At 39.4% G+C, this 21,872-nt stretch overlaps 1 protein-coding gene across 3 annotated transcripts in view; it reads left to right on the top strand.

The window, feature by feature from the left end:
- Positions 1-20,080, top strand: part of ACVR1 (activin A receptor type 1) — a 127,775-nt gene extending 107,695 nt beyond the window's left edge. For 2 of the 3 annotated variants that reach the window (XM_082630146.1, XM_082630144.1), the window contains exons 8-10: positions 3,999-4,196; positions 17,962-18,092; positions 18,843-20,079. In XM_082630146.1, coding sequence (XP_082486272.1) covers positions 3,999-4,196; positions 17,962-18,092; positions 18,843-18,977 — 464 coding nt within the window. In that variant the 3' untranslated portion in view covers positions 18,978-20,079. Of the gene's footprint in view, positions 1-3,998; positions 4,197-17,961; positions 18,093-18,842 lie in introns of all 3 variants that reach the window. The other variant, XM_082630145.1, reaches the window with a different exon arrangement.
- Positions 20,081-21,872: the final 1,792 nt, after the last annotated feature.

The raw sequence follows: 21,872 nt of genomic DNA, 5'->3' as shown, positions 1-21,872 counted from the left end.
TTTTACTGTTGTCACATATCCAGCCTCCATTTATCAATACAGCTTAATCTTTGATACATTTCAAAGTAAATTGCAGACAAAAGAGCCCTTCCCTCCAGTGGCTTCAGCATACACACCAATATATCATTCACTGGAGTTCTTTACTTTTTTTCTCTTTTCAGGTAAAATTTACATTTCATATGAAATGCACAGATCTTAAGTATACACTCTCAGATTTTTGACAAATGCTGTAAAATCCAAATCGCTGTCAAGATACAGACCTTCCCATTACTCTAGAAAGTCACCTCGTGCTGGTTCAGTCCGTTCCTGCTCCAGCCCACCCTGAGAGGCAACCAGTACTATTGCATTCTGATTTCACAAGCTTTACACAAAGTAGGTACATAATGAAATAACCTATGGAATGAATTTGTCTTAAAAATGGTTTATAAAGTTGTTCTTCTGTAACCAAGGCAAATTACCAATCAAAGAAAGAGGGGGAAAAAAAATCCCCAAACTAATTTACCATTTGCCCTGCTGGCATATCTCATTCTTATGGTGTTAGGGTAATGCTTAATGTAGCTTTAATTGCATTATAAATAAGATTATTTTCATTTATAGTGGCATTCTCTATAAAGCCTATTCATCCTAGACCCCTAGAATATTGGCTGAATAATTATACTAACGAGAACTGAATTGTAATTTTGGTTATTCATTTTGGTGGACTACTGAGGATACTCACTCTCCTTGAATAAAAAATGGTTGCTCTTATTTTCATATCATTATAGTTATTGTTACACTGATAAAGGTTTAGGCAGTGTTAGCTCTAATTACATAAATGATAAAATTGTTTTTAAACACAAGGGATTTGACGTATCAGGAAAATTTATTTCTTTCAAATAAATTTATTTTTTTTCAAATAAAATTTCTTTCTAAACCCTTTAAAGTCCTTGTGTTCATGTTGAGAAATTATTTTACGGTGTTTTCCAAGTATAAGGAGGCATGACCCTAACGTTTTTGTTGTGGTGTAGAAGACTTTTTTGGCTGTGCCATGGCTTATGGAACTAAGGTGATTTGAGTTTCCCAATTATTGACCCAGTATTTTTTTTTTAATAAATTTATTTATGTTTGGCTGCATTGGGTCTTCGTTGCTGCACGCAGGCTTTCTGTACTTGTGGCGAGCAGGGGCTACTCTTCATCGCGGTGCGCGGTCTTCTCATTGTGGTGGCTTCTCTTGTCGCAAAGCACGGGCTCTAGGCGTACGGCCTCAGTTGTGGCTCGTGGGCTCTAGAGCGCAGGCTCAGTAGTTGTGGCGCACGGGCTTAGTTGCTCCACGGCATGTGGGATCTTCCCAGACCAGGGCTCGAACCCATGTCCCCTGCATTGGCAGGCAGATTCTTAACCACTGTGCCACCAGAGAAGTCCCTGATCCAGTATTTTTGTACAGGTTTTTTCATCTATCTATTTACCTGCCCTAAGTGCTGACCTGCTTACACTCAGGGCAAGGGTGGGGGGCTGAGCAAGGGGGACTTCAGTGTTTGACACTGTGCCTTGAACGTCTCTATTGTTTGAAACTTTTATAATAGTGTGTTTATGTATTATTCATGTTACTAAAAGTCAGTTATGCCCACCTCACACAATTCTTGTAAGATTCAGAAATTTTATAAATGCTTGGCAAATAGTCATTCAAATGGTAGCTGCTGTTATAGTCCTGAGGCTAAGGGAAGATGGACAAATTGAGGCAGCTGTTGGTTTTGGTTTATGGGACTTGGGGGGAATTAGCAAATCCAACTAATTAATTATTTAATTACGTTTATTTTTACCTATAGCTTTCCAGATGGATTCACGGTTTCATACAGAAATCTGTGTTAAGGGGTCATTATTCAAGGAAGTAGATTGGTAGTACAGGAGACAGCTCCTGTAAGACTGCAATTTATATTAATTTTTTACTTTATACCTAGAAATTAAGGATCACTTGTTAGAAATTATGTTCTATCATTAATACTGTAAAACTACCAGTATTTTAGCAAAAATACCAGTATTGTATTTTCCTAACTTTTGATCATAGAAAAATTCAAGCATAAAGATTGAAAAAGTAGTATGATAGTCATTCATATCCACAACACCTAGATTCAACAGTTATTAAAATGTTGCCAAATTTGCTTTATCTGTATGTGGCTGAGTGTATATGTTTGCAAATTCATTTGAAAATAAGTTGAAGTCACAACTCTTTACTACTAAATACTTCAAAGTGCATCCCCTAAAAATACTTCTTGCCTAATCACAGTTTATCACACCTAAAAGTTATTGATTATGCTTTAATATCATTTAATAGCCATTTTCAAATTTTTCCAGTTTTTTCAAACAAGAATTGAGGCACATTGCATTTGGTTGGTTTGTCGCTTTAGTTAGTGTAATAATTATGGATTACTGGGAAACAAATTACCTCTAAAATTTAGCAGCTTATAATAACACAAATTTATTATCTCACACAGTCGGTCAACAGTCTTGGAACAACTCAGGTCTTTGGTTCTGGCTCAGGATCTTACAGGGGTAACAGTCATACCATCAGTCAGGGCTGCAGGCATCTGAAGGCTTGGTCGGGCCTGGAGGAACTTCTAGGATGGCTCACTCACATGTCTGTTGATGGGAAGCCTCAGTTCCCTGTCATGTGGTCCTGTCCACCGGGCTGCTTGAGTGTCCTCATAACACTATGAATGAGCCCAGAGAGAGCAAACAGGAAGCCACATGCCTTCTATGCCCTAATCTTGAAGATACACACACTCTTCTGCCGTATTGTTTGGTAGTCCAGCCCACGCTCAGGGCATGAGGAATTGAGTTTCCCCTCGTGAAGGGAGAAGTTTCAAACCACTTGTGGATGTATTTTTAAACCACCACAGCTAGTATTTCTATTGTCTATTTAAACTGCACCTTTTTTGTATTCTGTTATCTTCACTCTGGTTCTGGAAATGGTGGAGGGGCATTATGATTTGCGAAATGTTTGTAATGGCCATAGAACCTTAGGGTTGATTACAAAAATAAGGAGAAGAGGAACCAGTCTGATTTAGTCAAACGCAGTTGCCAGTATCTTTGGTATTAAGGCTGAGATAACATACGTGCTATCTCCCTTGCTTTATATGGAGTTATCATCTCACCCATGCAAAGCCACAGAGTGGGAGGAGAAGCATTCTCCATAGATGACTTGAGGCTTCCCCCCTGGGTTACAAAGGTGTACATGGTCTGCCTGCTCCAGTTTGGCAATTTTCATTATTTTGAGTGTTACAGGAATCACTTTCAGTTGGTCTGCATATGTATCAAAAAGTAATTCCATTCTCAAATAAACCATGCACGTATCTGTCTATTCCCCTTGGTCTGTGAGGAACGCTGGGTCTCTCTAATTGGCTGAGGAATTCGGAAATGAATCATGGTTTAAGATAATGCCAGCTTAATGTTCTCTGTACATGTGGCTGCAGAGAAAGCCCTGTGGGTTTGGTGCACGTTACTGTTCAGATGAGTGGCCCTTTTTTAGGGATGGAGCAGGGCCCGGAGCAGTCGGCCCTTTCTGTAATGATAAATTACCTCAAAGTCCCTGCCTCACATGGTTTGAAGTTTGTGTTTGCAGTCTAGTGGGAGCTGTGCTGGAGCCTGAGAGCTTAATTTGCTCCTTGTTATTTAAGCCACTTGGAGGCTCCCATTTAACAAGTGAGTCTGTTTTCCTGTGGATTTCTAACACTGGCCTCATGTTGGTTTGGTGTATTAGTTTATTATTTACCCCAAACTTTTTGTCTCTGAGGTTCATCTATTAACCTAAGAGCCTCAGAATGTTTCTGGCATCAGCCCTTTTTCCTGCTCTCAACAGAAGCCATCACAAGGGCACTCCAGAGATGACTCTGGGTGTAATGCGGCAGTCACCATGGATGCCACAAGAGGGCGCTGTTCGTTGGGTTTGGTTTAAAATCCTTCAGCAGCCGTCTGTGAGAAAGGAAGGGAGCGGATTGACAATGTTGTCTTCTTCCTTTCAGGCCTGGCAGTCATGCATTCCCAGAGCACCAATCAGCTCGACGTGGGGAACAACCCCCGTGTGGGCACCAAACGCTACATGGCCCCCGAAGTTCTAGATGAAACCATCCAGGTGGATTGTTTCGATTCTTATAAGAGAGTCGATATTTGGGCCTTTGGACTTGTCTTGTGGGAAGTGGCCAGGCGGATGGTGAGCAATGGTAGGTATCTGATCTCAGATAATATTGTCCTTGTCCGAGTCCTCTTGATTTTGCTACCTTTAAAAGGGCAAAGGGAATATTTAAGTACACATTGTTCCATGAATCATGCTTGTGAAGCTGTTGGCATTTATATTTGCTTTATGGCTGGTAGGTGGAAGGCGCGTAGTGGCAGTCTGTTTTAACTGCAGGAGGGGAAACCGTGGTGGAAAAAGTATTTCTGCAAGAGACTACTTATTCCTTAGTTTGTTTTTTATCAGTCCATATTTTACTTTTCCTTCCTCCATCCTTATTCTGCCTTTTTTTCCCACCCTTCCTCCTTCTTTGCTCTTTTCCCAAGTGAGTTTTATCGTGAGAAGCCTCAAGGAAATCTAAGGGTGAATTCTGCTATTATAGATATTTTTACTTCTTAAGTTTGGATTATTGAGAAAAGATTCAGGTTGCACACTCAGAATTCACTCATTTGTAAGAAGCAGGCTGTACCTGCAAAGTAAGTGAAGTTTACATTCAGGAAGCCCTGAATAGGAGGCTCGTGCTGGTCCTCTTATAAATAAGCTTTATGAAATGGTGTTGCCTTAGCAGCTAGGGAATCATATGTCTATCGATAATTTTTTACCCATATTCCCTACAGTGAACTTTCACCTCCATGTTTCAAATCAGCCACAAATACATTGTTGAATTTTAAGTTCACTGTATTCTGAAAGCACTACATATCCTCATTCAAATAGCACATGCCCCATCTACCCACAGAGTGGTTATTATAGCAGAATCTCTCGAATCGACTAAATCGACCTCTTCATATCTTCACAACTGGAAGTCCTATTTCACAAAGAATGTGTCTGAAATTGTTCCAGAAAAACAGAAGAAAATGCTATATATTTAAATTAATATTCATTTTCAGGAGATACTTTACCCTCCTGGGACCCACTGGAATCCTAGATTTGAAGTATTAAAGAAATTATGCATGAAGTCACTGACATATGTGCTCCATCCCACCTTCCACTGATAGTTTCTTGTAAGGATTGAAATTTTGGGGGTAACTACAATTTTCAAGAACAATAGCCAGAGAGTAGGAAGTTCTGGTTCTGTGAGCGAAGTGAAATTGGGGTAACGTAACATAGTTTTAGTGTGCAATAATTTAAATTGGCAAGCCTCTGTGGTAGTTTTTTTCCCTCCCTAACAGCAGAGTGTGTTTGCTTTTAACAAACACTCTTAAGGGTATCAAAGACAGTGTTTTAAATTAAACATAAACATACATGCATTGTAAACAGACAGTTCTTTTAAAGGTTTTTTTTGGGGGGGGGATGGAGTCATGAACATTTTCTTGGTAACTGTTTCTCAATTGTTGAGAGCTACTGACTTGCATTTTGTGCCATTCAAGTGCCTTGAGAATTGTTTGCACCAGAGTGATTGTTTTGCTGATTTATAAAGTTCTGAACTTTGCCTGAAATTGCACAGCGACTTCATTTCCCCATCCCTGTCCCTAATAATTCTTGAGTGCCTTAGAGTTGAAAATCAAATTCTAATTAGTTTATTTTAAACACTTTAGAGAAGGGTTGGTGTCATTATAAACTGTGTGGTGGGGAGCTTGCCCCAGACGAAGAGGAAGTTAATATTCCAAGGCCAGGATAGTCCAGTTCAGCTATGGGTGCTGGAGCCATGCCAGGCAAGCCTGCGTGATGAAAAGCAAACTTGGCAGAAACTTGGGATTTGCGCTTTGTAAGAACTCATGTTGCAAATTTCTTCCCTGTGTCGCAGGCTTAAACCCAAATGGCTTTCAAAGATCAGCTGTGATTAATAGGAATCAGTTGGAGAATAGAGCCATCAATTTAAAATGTAGCTCAACAAATAGTTTTCTTGATCTATCCTGTGTTTAACATTATTTTTGGAAAAAATATCCTGAAGGGTAGAGGAAGAGAGACTATTTTGGTTGCTTTCTGATTTACTGATCTCCCACTTACATCATGGTTTAGATTGTTCCTAAAATTTTGTGGGTTGAGCTTCTGTTCTGTGGTGTGGTTTGATTTTTAGGGGGAGGTAAGGGTATGTCATGTCTCATTTTAAATCAGCTACTGTCCCTTGGCAATGACTAACTTGATATTTCTCCTTCTCTTTCTCTAGTCCTCCTTCTCCCATGAATATTCACATGCACACAAACACACACACACACAGAAATCAGTTTATCCAAACTCAAACTTGAAAGTGTTCAATGCTGCTTGCATACCTGTTAATATTTTTGTTATTTCTAACCCCAAACACAAAAATGAGTAGAAAGAAAAATAAGAAAAATTTGCCTTTACCTTCCAGTATTCATCTTTTTTTCCCCTTCTTCTCTATGCAACTATGTACATATTTTTTTACTTAGTTGTGATCATAGTGTAAATATAATTCTGTATCATCTTTTTCATTTGTGTTTTTTAAATGCTGTTAGTCTGTTTTTATTTTAGATGGTCCCATGATATTTCATTAATTTAACCATTCTTATGTTGTCAGATATCCTCTTTCCTCCATGTAGACATCTTTGTTCATACAACTTTTTCATTTGGGGAATTATTCTTAACCTGAAAAAAAGTAGACCTATTAGGTCAAAGAATTTGGATTTTTTTTTTTTACATCTTTATTGGAGTATAATTGCTTTACAATGGTGTACTAGTTTCTGCTTTATAACAAAGTGAATCAGTTATACATATACATCTGTTCCCATATCCCTTCCCTCTTGCGTCTCCCTCCCTCCCACCCTCCCTATCCCACCCCTCCAGGCGGTCACAAAGGATGGAGCTGATCTCCCTGTGCTATGCGGCTGCTTCCCACTATCTATCTACCTTACGTTTGGTAGTGTATATATGTCCATGCCTCTCTCTCGCTTTGTCACAGCTTACCCTTCCCCCTCCCCATATCCTCAAGTCCATTCTCAAGTAGGTCTGTGTCTTTATTCCTGTTTTACCCCTAGGTTCTTCATGACATTTTTTTTTCTTAAATTCCATATATATGTGTTAGCATACGGTATTTGTCTTTCTCTTTCTGACTTACTTCACTCTGTATGACAGACTCTAGGTCTATCCACCTCATTACAAATAGCTCAATTTCGTTTCTTTTTATGGCTAATATTCCATTGTATATATGTGCCACATCTTCTTTATCCATTCATCCGATGATGGACACTTAGGTTGTTTCCAGCTCCGGGCTATTGTGAATAGAGCTGCAATGAACATTTTGGTACATGTCTCTTTTTGAATTATGGTTTTCTCAGGGTATATGCCTAGTAGTAGGATTGCTGGGTCATATGGTAGTTCTATTTGTAGTTTTTTAAGGAACCTCCATACTGTTCTCCATAGTGGCTGTACCAATTCACATTCCCACCAACAGTGCAAGAGTGTTCCCTTTTCTCCACACCCTCTCCAGCATTTATTGTTTCTAGATTTTTTGATGATGGCCATTGTGACTGGTGTGAGATGATATCTCATTGTAGTTTTGATTTGCATTTCACTAATGATTAATGATGTTGAGCATTCTTTCATGTGTTTGTTGGCAATCTGTATATCTTCTTTGGAGAAACGTCTATTTAGGTCTTCTGCCCATTTTTGGATTGGGTTGTTTGTTTTTTTGCTATTCAGCTGCATGAGCTGCTTATAAATTTTGGAGATTAATCCTTTGTCAGTTGCTTCATTTGCAAATATTTTCTCCCATTCTGAGGGTTATCTTTTGGTCTTGTTTATGGTGTCCTTTGCTGTGCAACAGCTTTGCAGTTTCATTAGGTCTCATTTGTTTATTTTTGTTTTTATTTCCATTTCTCTAGGAGGTGGGTCAAAAAGAATCTTGCTGTGATTTATGTCATAGAGTGTTCTGCCTATGTTTTCCTCTAAGAGTTTGATAGTTTCCGGCCTTACATTTAGGTCTTTAATCCATTTTGAGCTTATTTTTGTGTATGGTGTTAGGGAGTGATCTAACCTCATACTTTTACATGTACCTGTCCAGTTTTGCCAGCGCCACTTATTGAAGAGGCTGTCCTTTCTCCACTATACATTCCTGCCTCCTTTATCAAAGATAAGGTGACCATATGTGCGTGGGTTTATCTCTGGGCTTTCTATCCTGTTCCATTGATCTATCTTTCTGTTTTTGTGCCAGTATCATACTGTCTTGATTACTGTAGCTTTGTAGTATAGTCTGAAGTCAGGGAGTCTGATTCCTCCAGCTCTGTTTTTCATTCTCAAGATTGCTTTGGCTATTCAGGGTCTTCTGTGTTTCCATACAAATTGTGAAATTTTTTGTTCTAGTTCTGTGAAAAATGTCAGTCGTAGTTTGATAGGGATTGCATTGAATCTGTAGATTGCTTTGGGTAGTAGAGTCATTTTCACAATATTGATTCTTCCAATCCAGGAGCATGGTATATCTCTCCATCTATTTGTATCATCTTTAATTTCTTTCATCAGTGTCTTATAATTTTCTGCATACAGGTCTTTTGTCTCCTTAGATAGGTTTATTCCTAGATATTTTATTCTTTTTGTTGCAGTGGTAAATGGGAGTGTTTTCTTGATTTCACTTTCAGATTTTTCATCATTAGTGTACAGGAATGCCAGAGATTTCTGTGCATTAATTTTGTATCCTGCTACTTTACCAAATTCATTGATTAACTCTAGTAGTTTTCTGGTAGCATCTTTAGGATTCTCTATGTATAGTATCATGTCATCTGCAAACAGTGACGGCTTTACTTGTTCTTTTCCAATTTGGATTCCTTTTATTTCCTTTTCTTGTCTGATTGCTGTGGCTAAAACTTCCAAAATTATGTTGAATAAGAGTGGTGAGAGTGGGCAGCCTTGTCTTGTTCCTGATTTTAGTGGAAATGCTTTCAGTTTTTCACCATTCAGGACGATGTTGGCTGTGGGTTTGTCATATATGGCCTTTATTATGTTGAGGAAAGTTCCCTCTATGCCTACTTTTCGCAGGGTTTTTATCATAAATGGGTGTTGAATTTTGTCGAAAGCTTTCTCTGCATCTATTGAGATGATCATATGGTTTTTCTCCTTCAGTTTGTTAATATGGTGTATCACATTGATTGATTTGCGTATATTGAAGAATCCTTGCATTCCTGGAATAAACCCCACTTGGTCATGGTGTACGATCCTTTTAATGTGCTGTTGGATTCTGTTTGCTAGTATTTTGTTGAGGATTTTTGCATCTATGTTCATCAGTGATATTGGCCTGTAGTTTTCTTTCTTTGTGACATCCTTGTCTGGTTTTGGTATCAGGGTGATGGTGGCCTCGTAGTATGAGTTTGGGAGTGTTCCTCCCTCTGCTATACTTTGGAAGAGTTTGAGAAGGATAGGTGTTAGCTCTTCTCTAAATGTTTGGTAGAATTCGCCTGTGAAGCCACCTGGTCCTGGGCTTTTGTTTGTTGGAAGATTTTTAATCACAGTTTCGATTTCAGTGCTTGTGATTGGTCTGTTCATATTTTCTATTTCTTCCTGATTCAGTCTTGGCAGGTTGTGCATTTCTAAGAATTTGTCCATTTCTTCCAGATTGTCCATTTTATTGGCATAGAGTTGCTTGTAGTAATCTCTCATGATCTTTTGTATTTCTGCAGTGTCAGTTGTTACTTCTCCTTTTTCATTTCTAATTCTATTGATTTGAGTCTTCTCCCTTTTTTTCTTGATGAGTCTGGCTAATGGTTTATCCATTTTGTTTATCTTCTCAAAGAATCAGCTTTTAGTTTTATTGATCTTTGCTATCGTTTCCTTCATTCCTTTTTCATTTATTTCTGATTGATTTTTATGATTTCTTTCCTTCTGCTAACTTTGGGGGTTTTGGGTTCTTCTTTAATTGCTTTAGGTGCAAGGTCAGGTTGTTTACTCGAGATGTTTCCTGTTTCTTAAGGTGGGATTGTATTGCTATAAACTTCCCTCTTAGAACTGCTGTTGCTGCATCCCATAGGTTTTGGGTCGTCGTGTCTCCATTGTCATTTGTTTCTAGGTATTTTTAAATTTCCTCTTTGATTTCTTCAGTGATCACTTCGTTATTAAGTAGTGTATTGTTTAGCCTCCATGTGTTTGTATTTTTTACAGATCTTTTCCTGTAATTGATATCTAGTCTCATAGCGTTGTGGTCAGAAAAGATACTGGATACAATTTCAATTTTCTTAAATTTACCAAGGCTTGATTTGTGACCCAAGATATGATCTATCCTGGAGAGTGTTCCATGAGCACTTGAGCAAAATGTGTATTCTGTTGTTTTTGGATGGAATGTCCTATAAATATCAATTAAGTCCATCTTGTTTAATGTATCATTTAAAGCTTGTGTTTCCTTATTTATTTTCATTTTGGATGATCTGTCCATTGGTGGAAGTGGGATGTTGAAGTCCCCTACTATGAATTTGTTACTGTCGATTTCCCCTTTTATGGCTGTTAGTATTTGCCTTATGTATTGAGGTGCTCCTATGTTGGGTGCATAAATATTTACAATTGCTATGTCTTCTTCTTGGATCGATCCCTTGATCATTATGTAGTGTCTTTCTTTGTCTCTTCTAATAGTCTTTATTTTAAAATGGGTGTTTTTATGGCTTCACACATAACTGCCAAATTGCTTTCCATAAGAGTTGTTCTAATTTACAATATCCCGCTCACCCCAGGGTGTGATGTACCTATTTCACTTTCTTACTTGCTTTAAGAACTGACATTAAAGGATATATATTTTTGAAATTATTGCATACTAAATGTACCTCATTTAAATATATGAATATCTTAGGGAGGTCATTATAATTATGCATCTTTGAGTTTCTGAGTCCATTATAAAAATTGATGACCAGATAGTTCTCTTGGAGTAATACAGTCCTCAAGTGAACCATGAGTATAAAAATATGTCACATTTTGTATTTTCATGGGAATTTTACATTTCTTTGCTAATAATAAGAAACTTCCTGCTGTGTCTGTACAGGAAATGAGAGTTAAGTCCATTTTCACATCTCAAAATTTCTCAGTAGTGTCTTTGGGAACTTACTGTTTGTGTTTAGTTTGACACTGAATTTGGAATTGGTCAGAAGGAAAGCCATTTTCTCACCATTTCCGGGTGAATTTTCTATATGAATCTAAGACAGGGGTTTGCTTGAATCACTAGTTCTTAAGCTGGAGAGTGTGCAGCAGAATCACCTAGAAACACAGAGTATTGACCGTCCCCAAGTTTCTGATTTAGTAGGTCTAGGGTTGGACCCAGGATCTCCCTTTCTAGCAGGGCCCCAGGTGATGCTGTGCTGCTAGGTCAGTGACCGTACTCTTGGGATCTCAGGTTAAAATGGAATATATAGGTCTCACCCAGGCCAGGAAATAAAGACTATCCCTGGAGTGCTGACACAGCCCATCTGAGCAGGATTTCCTGATTTGTGTTCTTATGCATCAGGTGAAGCTTCCTCTCTCTTCCAAGCTGAAGAGGGGTCCCTTTCTCCTTTGAGTCTTGTAGCTAGGCCTTGGCCTTTCTTTCTAGATTTTTGCTACTTCTCTGGCAGTGTTCTTCCTTTCTTCCTTTTATAGTTCTGCAGACACACTGGTTTCTGGTTACCTGGGTTCAGTGTGGTGTGCAGACAGAAATTGACACGTGGATCCCACAGATAAATGGGTGCATCACAACTCTTCGCGTGTGCCATTTAGCTTTGGTCTGATCAAAAACTTCCAATAGCCCCATCCAAGCATCCTGCAGCAGTTCCCTCTTGAGATTAGAAGTCCTCTCTCTGGAACCTCAGCCTTCGGTGTCACACCTTGTTTGGATCCGTGGATGCAGAAACGCCAGAGTTGTCTTGCTCTAATACTGTGGTCATCTGCCCATGGATTTAAAAGCTAACTAAAATGATCTTCATTGTCCCTCCTGTAGCACATCTTTGACTGTGGCATCATCCAGGCAGCATGAGCCTCTGTTATACCCTTCACATGTTTCCTCTTCGCTGCCCACAGGAGGGCTATGTGGACATACTTCTGTTTCACTGTGACTGGCTTTGGTTATTCCATTTTGTGATGGAATCCAGTGTTGAAATGTGCCAAAAGCACTTGTATCTCATTGAAAAAACCCTGCTGGCTGAGCTGTATCTCTTAATGGGGTGGGGACTAGGAAATACTTGTTAGAATAAGCTTATGTTTGGCACACATACTTCGGAAAACCTCTTCTAATGAGCCCTTGGGCTTGCTAAGGAATGGCGTGTGCCTCAAGTTCCTGAGCACAATGGGCTTGTATATGGAAACCATGACAACTCTGATTTTCTTCAGCAACTTAACATCCAACGTGTTTCACGATTTTATTTCACTACCTTAGTGTATATTAAGGTTTGAACAAAGGGAAGACTCATATTAGGGAAAATTTTTAATATTCATTCAAGCAATTTCTTTCAGGTTTGTTTTATTTCGTTTGAGCCTTTAGGTGAGTGGTTGGGGGCAGGAATATGGAGGTGGGATTTTTCTCTCACTGATTCCTGGAATTTTGTGTCCCTGATTTAAAGATCTAGACCAAAGGAGGGCAGTCAACTGACCTCACGACAAAATAACCAGAGGGCAGCAGAACTTTTCTGGGTATTGTTCACTGCTTACTGGTCTCTTTTCCTTGACACATCTTTAACAGCAGGTGTCTCCACCAAGACAAGTATCTATGGTGTCAACCTTGTAACAGCATCCAGTGAATGATACATTCTTCTTCTCATGAGACCTCTACAGATAGCAAATGCTTGGAAGTCTTCTGGAGCTTCTCCCTCTAGGTCTGAGGGTGCGTGAGATGTAAGGCGTCTTGTCAAAGCTTAACTCAGAGCATGGCTGTGCATCTCTCCTCGGCCCTTTGACCTAGGCCCTTTGACGTTTCTTCTGACAACTGTCACATTAATAAATATTTTTAGTAGGGCCTGACTATGAAGCAATCTGTGAACCATTTATTTTGGCTATGCCATATTGCTGAGAATCCCAGTAACAGAAATTACTTTTAACAGATTTCAGATAATGCATTTAGTCTTGATTTGAATAATGTGCATGGTTCCATATGCCCATGAATTGTAGTGGGGATAGCAGGATGAGGTCATCACTGCCACACAGATACTTTACTTAGCAGGGAACAGAGCTGGCAGGACAGCTCTGTTCCTGTTTCTGAAAGGAGTACCTGCCTTGGGGAGAGGCGGAGCTTCCCAGCTAGTGCGCCTGGTTGGTTACAGGAGTGCATGAGGCGCTGGTTCTCTGAAACCTCCAGCAGCAAGGCAGCACCAAGGGTGACCAGAACCCCCTGGGCTGTTGTCCCCTCTGCTGTGAGCAGCTCCATCCGTTTTTTGATGTGGGCCATGGCTTGAAAACTGTGTTTGAAATCCTTCTGTGAGGAATGTTAAGCAAAGTGACACAAATAGTTGATATACCTTTTTGAATCCTCTTCCTACCAGGAAAAAAATGCCTCTCTGAAAACAGTGTTTCCCAAGATTCTCTCATACACAGACTACCTTTATGATTTCTTTTCATATCCAAATGCCCCTTGTACCATTATTTTCTTAATCATTTAAATAGCTAACTTTTTCAAACATTTCTTTTTAAAAGGAAATTAATGTCACTACTGGAAGTGGGAAAACCAGTTATCCCATGGCATTAAATGGAAGGTAACGTTAATAATACATACGGAGTTATTTAATAAGACAAAAAAGTTTTGTCCTTGAACCATATCTAATTTTCTCACAGGCCACCCCTGAAGGAAACACTGTATTAATTTAGAGTCCTATCAGAAGTCCAACATGAACCACTCTCATTCTCTGTAAAATGGCTTTAGTCGTAATGTTCCAATCTCTGAAGGGTTTCATGGTTCTTGTAGGTGTTCACTGTTAACGGCAGCTCTCTGCAGGGATGCGGATGCTGGGGATCCTGCCCCCCTTGCCTGTTACCTGGGTGTCCACCCAAGCTGCGGTGCAGTGAAGAGAGACCACGGACATGAAGTGAGCAGGCCCTTGTGACGAGATTAATGCATTATCCCATTTGGGGCTTGTTGGGAAGAATTCTAGAGTACAAACGGAATTGGATTCAGGTTAATGTTTGTCATTAGCTAGCTGTGAACTTGGACAAGTACGTTTTCCCTGGGTGGTCCTCGGCTTCTTTTTCTGAAGGAAAGGAAGGCTGTGATCTGCATGATTCTGACATCCCCTGGATCTGTCTTTGCCTCACCTTCAGATTATTCAAATGATAGCCAAGTCCACAGTCCCTTATCTGGCAATTGAGAAATCCCCAAAGCTTTGAGAGCCAAAAGCTATTGGTTTGGGTAGGGAAGGTCATGAGGAAGGCCTTGTTTCCAGAAACTTGCATTTTTAGAAAAACCCCTCTGATGTTTCATGGGGTTTGAAGGTGTCTAGGTTGTTCTTATTAATCTGCACATTTGCTTTGTGATGTGTACTTTCAAGGTGTTGGAACTAAGGCCTGGCAATTAAGGGGTTTACTCAGAACCATGCAGCAAATTAATGATAGGGATATTGTTGGTAAAGATATATTTGCCCCAGAGAAGAGGAAACTTTCCGTTAGACACATGTCCAGGAAAAAAAAATTGTATAAATCAGATACACATGCCCAAAGCTGTGGGGAGGAGGTTATGAATAGTTTCTCCGATTCTTTCCGTGGCCCTTCGAGTGGAAAAGCGAGGCCTGGCATGGTTCGCCCTTCCTTGACCACTGTTTAAGAGCTCCTCTTCCACTGCATTCCTGGATCCGCTGTTGCTTGTACCACTCCTTTGGCACTCGAAGTACTTTGTATTTTTAGTCGCTTTTCCTGAATTCACGCTGTTCTGTTCGCTGGCTCACGATTTGGCAGTTGCTCGTTGGGTGCTGTTGTAAAAGGACTGAGAGTCCACTTCTTCTCTGGCAGAGTGAGGAACAGTTGTAAGTAACTTCCTACCTTGGCAACACAGGTAATTTCACAGTCTGGCCCTGACCGCTCACGCTCCCCACCACCATGTGCACTGATTTCAGCTACAGGGAATTTCCCTCCTCCTCTCCAACACGGGAGGATCATTTGTAACCCCTTGTCTTTGTCCCATATCACCGGGCCCCAGCCTGGATTGCCCCCTCTCCTTGGTGTATTCTTGTCCCATCCTCTCCTCTTTCTTGAAAACTCATCTTTCTATGTTCAGCCAGGCCCAAGCTCCCAGAAAGCTTACTTGTGCTTCCATGGCACCTGGTTTAATATCTGGTACTTAAACCACACAGGTGTTTAGTTCTCTGAAACCCACTGAGCACCATGCCCTCCCCCTCACCTCTTCTCCCTGGTCCTACTTTGTAATTTTTTTCGTGTCTTCCTTTCCCATTATTCTCATCACCAACATCACATCTTTATTTTTATATCCCTAGTGCCAAGGACAACCTCTGGCTCACACAGTTTAAGGGACCAAAATGGTTTTTGAGCCAATTTAGGAACTCGCAAGTAAAACTTAGTGAGAATTTCCAATCTATCTTTGCCTTTCAAGATATAAAGTATACAAAGAGGTGAAAAACATTTTTGAGGTTTTGTTTTTTTAAACAAGATTTCCATTATCTAAGGAGAAAAGAGAGGGACTTGTTCTCATCTTCCACAAGACTTTGAGTTCCTTGAAAACTGAGAGTAGTTCTTATACTTTTATCATCCTCAACATTTAGAATGGTGTTCCACACATGGTCAGTATGTAATGTACTTTATATTGATTGAAATAATTGCTTTCCTTGACTAGAGGGTGTTCCATATAACTGCTGGAGTTTAATACCAGGTTTATTTTATGCTGGGAAAGCATGACCAACATAAGATGGAAACAGTCAACAATTTGACCAATGGTTGACAAAAAAGGCATGACTAAGTTCCAGGCATGATCAATTAAATGGTCTTTTAAAACGATTCCTTTTGTTAAAACACAGCAGTATTTAATAAGATTAAAATATGGGAAATATAAACCCAAGGGAAAACTTCATCTTTGTATAGTGAATTTTATTGTTGAGTATCCCCAGATCCTATGTTTTAAAAATCCAGCCATGCTTTTTTTCTTTTGCATTTATAGAAAAAACGATGTTCCCATAACCCTTCCCAAGCTAGCCAGGCAAATTACTTCAAATAGCTGGCTGTTATGCTAGATTTTTAAAGACTGAAACCAGGCTATTAAATATATTCTCCTTCAGAAAAGCTGAGAGGTGGTGACAGGCACAATCCTTCTGTTTCTTATAAGTTCATGTGGCCCTTATAAAGGTATAAATTATCTTGCAGGTCTGTGTCCAGCTGTATTTTATGTGATGTCTCCTAGTAATACATGTACTGAAAAGAATTAAAATATTGTTGAATGCTTCCTGGGGTCCTTACAAGAGAAGTAGGTAAGGTCTCTGAGATGAGGTATCTCAAGACTTCTGAAAGCAGCAGTTTATGCCCAATCTGAACTGTTTACCCTTTGTCAGGAAAGGTTTTAATCCATTGACTAATACACATTACAAACACAGTCAAGCCATGTGGGTAAGTTAGTCTTAATATCAACTAGAATTTTTAAATTTGGACTACATTCCATTTTTAAAATAAACTCTTGAATCTATGTAGTTTAACAAAACTGTAGTATTTAACAGATGTCCCTTATCATGACTAATCTTTTTCATAAATGGTTTGTCTTTATGTGGGATTTGTGAGAACAACTTCTCACTGTTAGTTTCTTTGATAAATGAAAAGGCAATTGAAGCTTTTCAGATAGCTTATAGGAGCTAGAAAAACTTAAAAATTATTAAAACAGCCTCCTTCCACCTGCGCCAACGATCACTCTGGTAGGTATTTAGGAACAGAAGAAAGTTACATGGAGGAAGGAAAGAGGGCAGTAAACTAATCCACTGTCCTCATTGTTGAGGCCTTTGATGATGAGAGAAAAATAAGGGATTTTCTGGGTCTCATTTCTATAAAGGAAAGAATCAACTTTCTAATTCTAAATTATTGCTTTAAATTTTTCTCTTTGTGGAACTACTTTCTTTGTGAAAGGTAAGGAACTGATGTAATTTTGCTGGGAAAAATGGTTTCTAAGGCATTGGAAACCATGCAGGGGCAGTAGCTGAAATTAGCGATGTTCACATTTGCTTGGGAGTAAGGGAAAAGTTCATTCTTTTCAGCCATTCTCCTGCCTTTCCAAAAGACTGTCGTCTGCATTTTATTTTGTGCCTTTGATCTGAGAGGAATTAATAGCCATCAAACAGACAGCTGTGAATGATAGAGGGTACTCAGAACATACAGAATGAATGAGTGAGGAAATAGCATTTCATATTACATTACTTGCATCCTCCCAGTTGGAGGGATTATTTTATAGCAGTGCATTTTCCCCTAATCATAAAAAAGGGGTATTTTGGTGATGGTCTTGGATTGTTTGTTTGCCTCCAGCTCTAGTTGTGGCCAACTTTTTATGTCAGTTTATGGTTTGAAAACAGTAGATTCATGTACCTTCTTTAGGTACTTTGTCCTTTTTAATCACTGAAGGGACTCTTGTTCTGTCTCCTGTGCCCTGTTGGGCACTGCAGAGCTGTTTGTATGCACTCTTGGAGCGTTTTGTTATAATTAACGGAGAGGTAGTCATGTTTTCTTCTAACAATTATTGTTCCTCCAGTTCTCTGCAGGGCTTCTATTTATTCCTTTGTTTTCCACTTATTTTAAGACCTACCTGTAGCTTTCAGAATCACCCTGAAGTTTGAGGAAGGTGATCAGTACTTTTTCTGTCAACGTTGTAACCTGCGACAACCATCAGTACAACCCTGGGAACCTCTACTCTTTTGCTAACCCAACACAATTCTTGTCCATGTGTATAGGTATTGTGGAGGATTACAAGCCACCGTTCTATGATGTGGTTCCCAATGACCCAAGTTTTGAAGATATGAGGAAGGTGGTCTGTGTAGACCAACAGAGGCCCAACATACCCAACAGATGGTTCTCAGACCCGGTAAGACAATGCTTTCTTGGTTTTAGAGCTATACTTAGCTGTTTGCTGTTTGCATTCTCTTGATTTTTCAGCTGGTAGAGTTCTTGAGTGATCTGCCCTGTTTCTTTCTCTCCCTGTTTTATGTAGAAGAGCTTTAGACCTAGTTGAGCAGGTTCACAAAATGGTCTCATTCTTGAAAGAGCCATTTCTGATAGATCTTGCTAATGAATGACAACATTCACAAGATTTTTTTACCCTTGATTAGCTCCAGGAATTGGGACATGCATTACTATGCCACTGGCCCTAGGACTGCAGTTTCACATGTAAACCAAGAGACCTGAGTGATGCTTTTTAACCTCTTTTCTATCTCTGCCTCTCTTCCAAACATAGGCAGTTTAATGCTGACAATCCTTATTGCTGCTGTTAAGTAGCAAATCTAAGGCATTGAGAAATGACCCTATTTGCATATTTCAGTTTTAACTCTGGGTTAGTGTTACGGCTGTTAGCACCATAAAACCATCAAACCATCAACCACACTGGTCTGTGTAACTGACTTGATAGTCAGTTGGTAGCATTAGGAGTCCAAAGGGCAGAGTTTAAGAAACTCAAGAGTGGTTTCTTTATCAGTGGCTAAGGCCTTGATTATTTGTGTAAGGAAAATGGTAATAACATCACTTGAACATCACAAGACCTGCAGAGCCCTGCAAAACAGTGGATGTAACATCTGCCCAGTTACTTTTTCACTGTGGTGTTGGTTCTTTCTCTCCTCAGACATTAACCTCCCTGGCCAAGCTGATGAAAGAATGCTGGTATCAAAATCCATCTGCCAGACTCACAGCCCTGCGTATCAAAAAGACTTTGACCAAAATTGATAATTCCCTAGACAAATTGAAAACTGACTGTTGACATTTTCATGGTGTCAAGAAGGAAGGTCTGACGTTGTCGTCGTTGTCCAGCTGGGACCTAATGCTGGCCTGGCTGGTTGTCAGAACAGAATCCATCTGTCTCCCTCCCCAAATGACTGCTTTGACAAGGCCGACATCTTACCCGGCTGTGTGCTGGGGAGACACCAAAACCACCCTAACCTCGCTCAATGACTGTGAACTGGGCATTTCACAAACTGTTCACGCTGCAGAGACTCATGTTGGACAGACACTGTTGCAAAGGTAGGGAACTGGAGGAACACAGAGAAATCCTAAAAGAGATCTGGGCATTAAGACAGTGGCTTTGCATATCTTCACAGGTCTCCTAGACACTCCCCACGGGAAACTCAAGGAGGTGGTGAATTTTTAATCAGCAATATTGCCTGTGCTTCTCTTCTTTATTGCACTAGGAATTCTTTGCATTCCTTACTTGCACTGTTACTCTTAATTTTAAAGACCCAACTTGCGGAAACATTGGCTCCGTACTCCACTGGTCTGTCTTTGGATAATAGGAATTCAATTTGGCAAAACAAAATATAATGTCAGACTTTGCTGCATTTTACACATGTGCTGATGTTTACAATGACGCTGAACATTAGGAATTGTTTATACACAACTTTGCAAATTATTTATTACTTGTGCAGTAGCAGTTTTTACAAAACTGCTTCATGCATATGTTAAAGCTTATTTTTATGTGGTCTTATGATTTTATTACTGAAATGTTTTTAACACTATACTCTGAAATGGACATTTTCTTTTATTATCCGTTAAATTCACATTTTAAGTGCTTCACATTTATGTGTGTAGACTGTAACTTTTTTTTCAGTTCATATGCAGAACGTATTTAGCCATTACCCATGTGACACCACCGAATATATTACTGATTTAGAAGCAAAGATTTCAGTAGAATTTTAGTCCTGAACGCTGTGGGGAAAATGCATTTTCTTCAGAATTATCCATTATGTGCATTTAAACTCTGCCAGAAAAAAATAACTATTTTGTTTTAATCTACTTTTTGTATTTAGTAGTTATTTGTATAAATTAAATAAAATGTTTTCAAGTCAAAGTGAATTTTTTCAACATGTAAAAAAGATCTACATATTATAAAGCATTTTCTTGTGGGAACAATAGAAGCACAAAATTAACTTGTAAGTTGAATTTGCTTTTTAAGTCTATTAATAAGCCTGAAGGTTCTAGGGGGATGCCTTCCAGTTTGAATTTGGTATCAGAAAATTTAGATTTGGGGTTTTTTTTGGGGGGGGTGCTGTGATTTCATTTTTTTCCTGTTCAGTTTCCCCAGCTTTGAAGTGAGGGTAACAGACTTGTCTGAGCTGCCTCCTTCACAAGGGATTTGTTAGTATAAGTGGAGGGAAGGAGGTCAAAGCATTTTGTTTAGTATAAGGTCCTGTGTGAGAGGAAAGGGGTCTTATGCATCTCACCTTGCTGCTTTGGGAGAGTCCACTGTTGGCTTTTTCCACTTCTTGAAGTGTTCAACGGGATTGAAAATGTAGAGTTTCGAGTAGCTCAATAAGAGTAGAGGTGTTAAAATTCTGGAATTTTCATCAGAGGTAAGTTAATAACTTCATTAGTATATATTACTAACACATATTAGGGTATATATTAAAGTCACATTTAACTTTTAAAAAATTGTGATAAAATACACATAAATTTTAGCATCTTAACCATTTTTAGGTATACAGTTCAGTGGTACTAATACATTCACACTGTTATGCTGCCATCACCACCATCCATCCACAGAACTCTTTTCATCTTGCAAAACTGAAACTCTATCAAACAATAGCTCTTCATTTCTCACTATTTTCAATCCCTGGCAACCATCATTCTAGTCCTTCTTTTAGTTTGTCTACTCTAAGTACCTCATAGGAGTGGAATCACTCATATTTGTCCTCTTGTGAGACTGTCTTATTTCACCTAGCATAATGTCCTCAAGGTTCATCTTTGTTATAGCATATATCAGAATTTACTTCCTTTTTATAGTTGATAATATTCCACTGTATGTGTATACAACATTCTGTTTATCCATTCATCTGTTGATGGACACTTGGGTTGCTTCCCCCTTTTGGCTATTGTGAGTAATGCTGCCATGAACTTGGGTGTATAGATATCTCTTTGTCCTTCCTTTCAATTATTTTGGCTATATACCCACCAGAAGTGGAGTGGAGTCACATTTAAAGTTTGTTGAAGTATTATATACATATATAAAATTGTACAGCTTGATACATTTTATAAAAAAAATCTTTTTATAAATTTATTTATTTATTTATTTATGGCTACATTGGGTCTTCGTTGCTGCGCACGGGCTTTCTCTAGTTGTGGGTAGCAGGGGCTACTCTTCATTGTGGTGCAAGGGCTTCTCATTGCGGTGGCTTCTCTTGCTGCAGAGCATGGGCTCTACGCGTGCAGGCTTCTGTAGTTGTTGTGGTGCGCAGGCTCAGTAGTTGTGGCTCACGGGCTCTAGAGTGCAGGCCCAGTAGTTGTGGCACACAGGCTTAGTTGCTCCACGGCATGTGGGATCTTCCTGGACCAGGGCTTGAACCCATGTCCCCTGCATTGGCAGGCAGATTCTTAACCACTGCACCACCAGGGAAGTCCCTTATAAATTTTTATACATTGGTTGTACCCATGGAAGCAGCACCTAGATCCAGAAGCAGAACACAGACTTCTCTGGAGTGATGTCAGGACCATGGCAGCATGAGTTGTTCCTTTTTTCTCTCCTCTTTGGTGTATAACTAATTACACATCTGTAACTGAACAAAAGTGCCTCTGCACATTATACCAGGACAGCAGGTCATTACTATGCTCCTCTGCATCTGAAAGTAGGTGGAGAGGACCTCAGAGGGGGCTGTGGATACAAGAG

Source organism: Mesoplodon mirus (genome assembly GCF_964341445.2).
Source record: "Mesoplodon mirus genome assembly, chromosome: 8".
NCBI classification, from domain to species: Eukaryota; Metazoa; Chordata; class Mammalia; order Artiodactyla; family Ziphiidae; genus Mesoplodon; species Mesoplodon mirus.
Note: the sequence above shows the minus strand (reverse complement) of the source record. Positions and strands in the feature narration are given on the sequence as shown.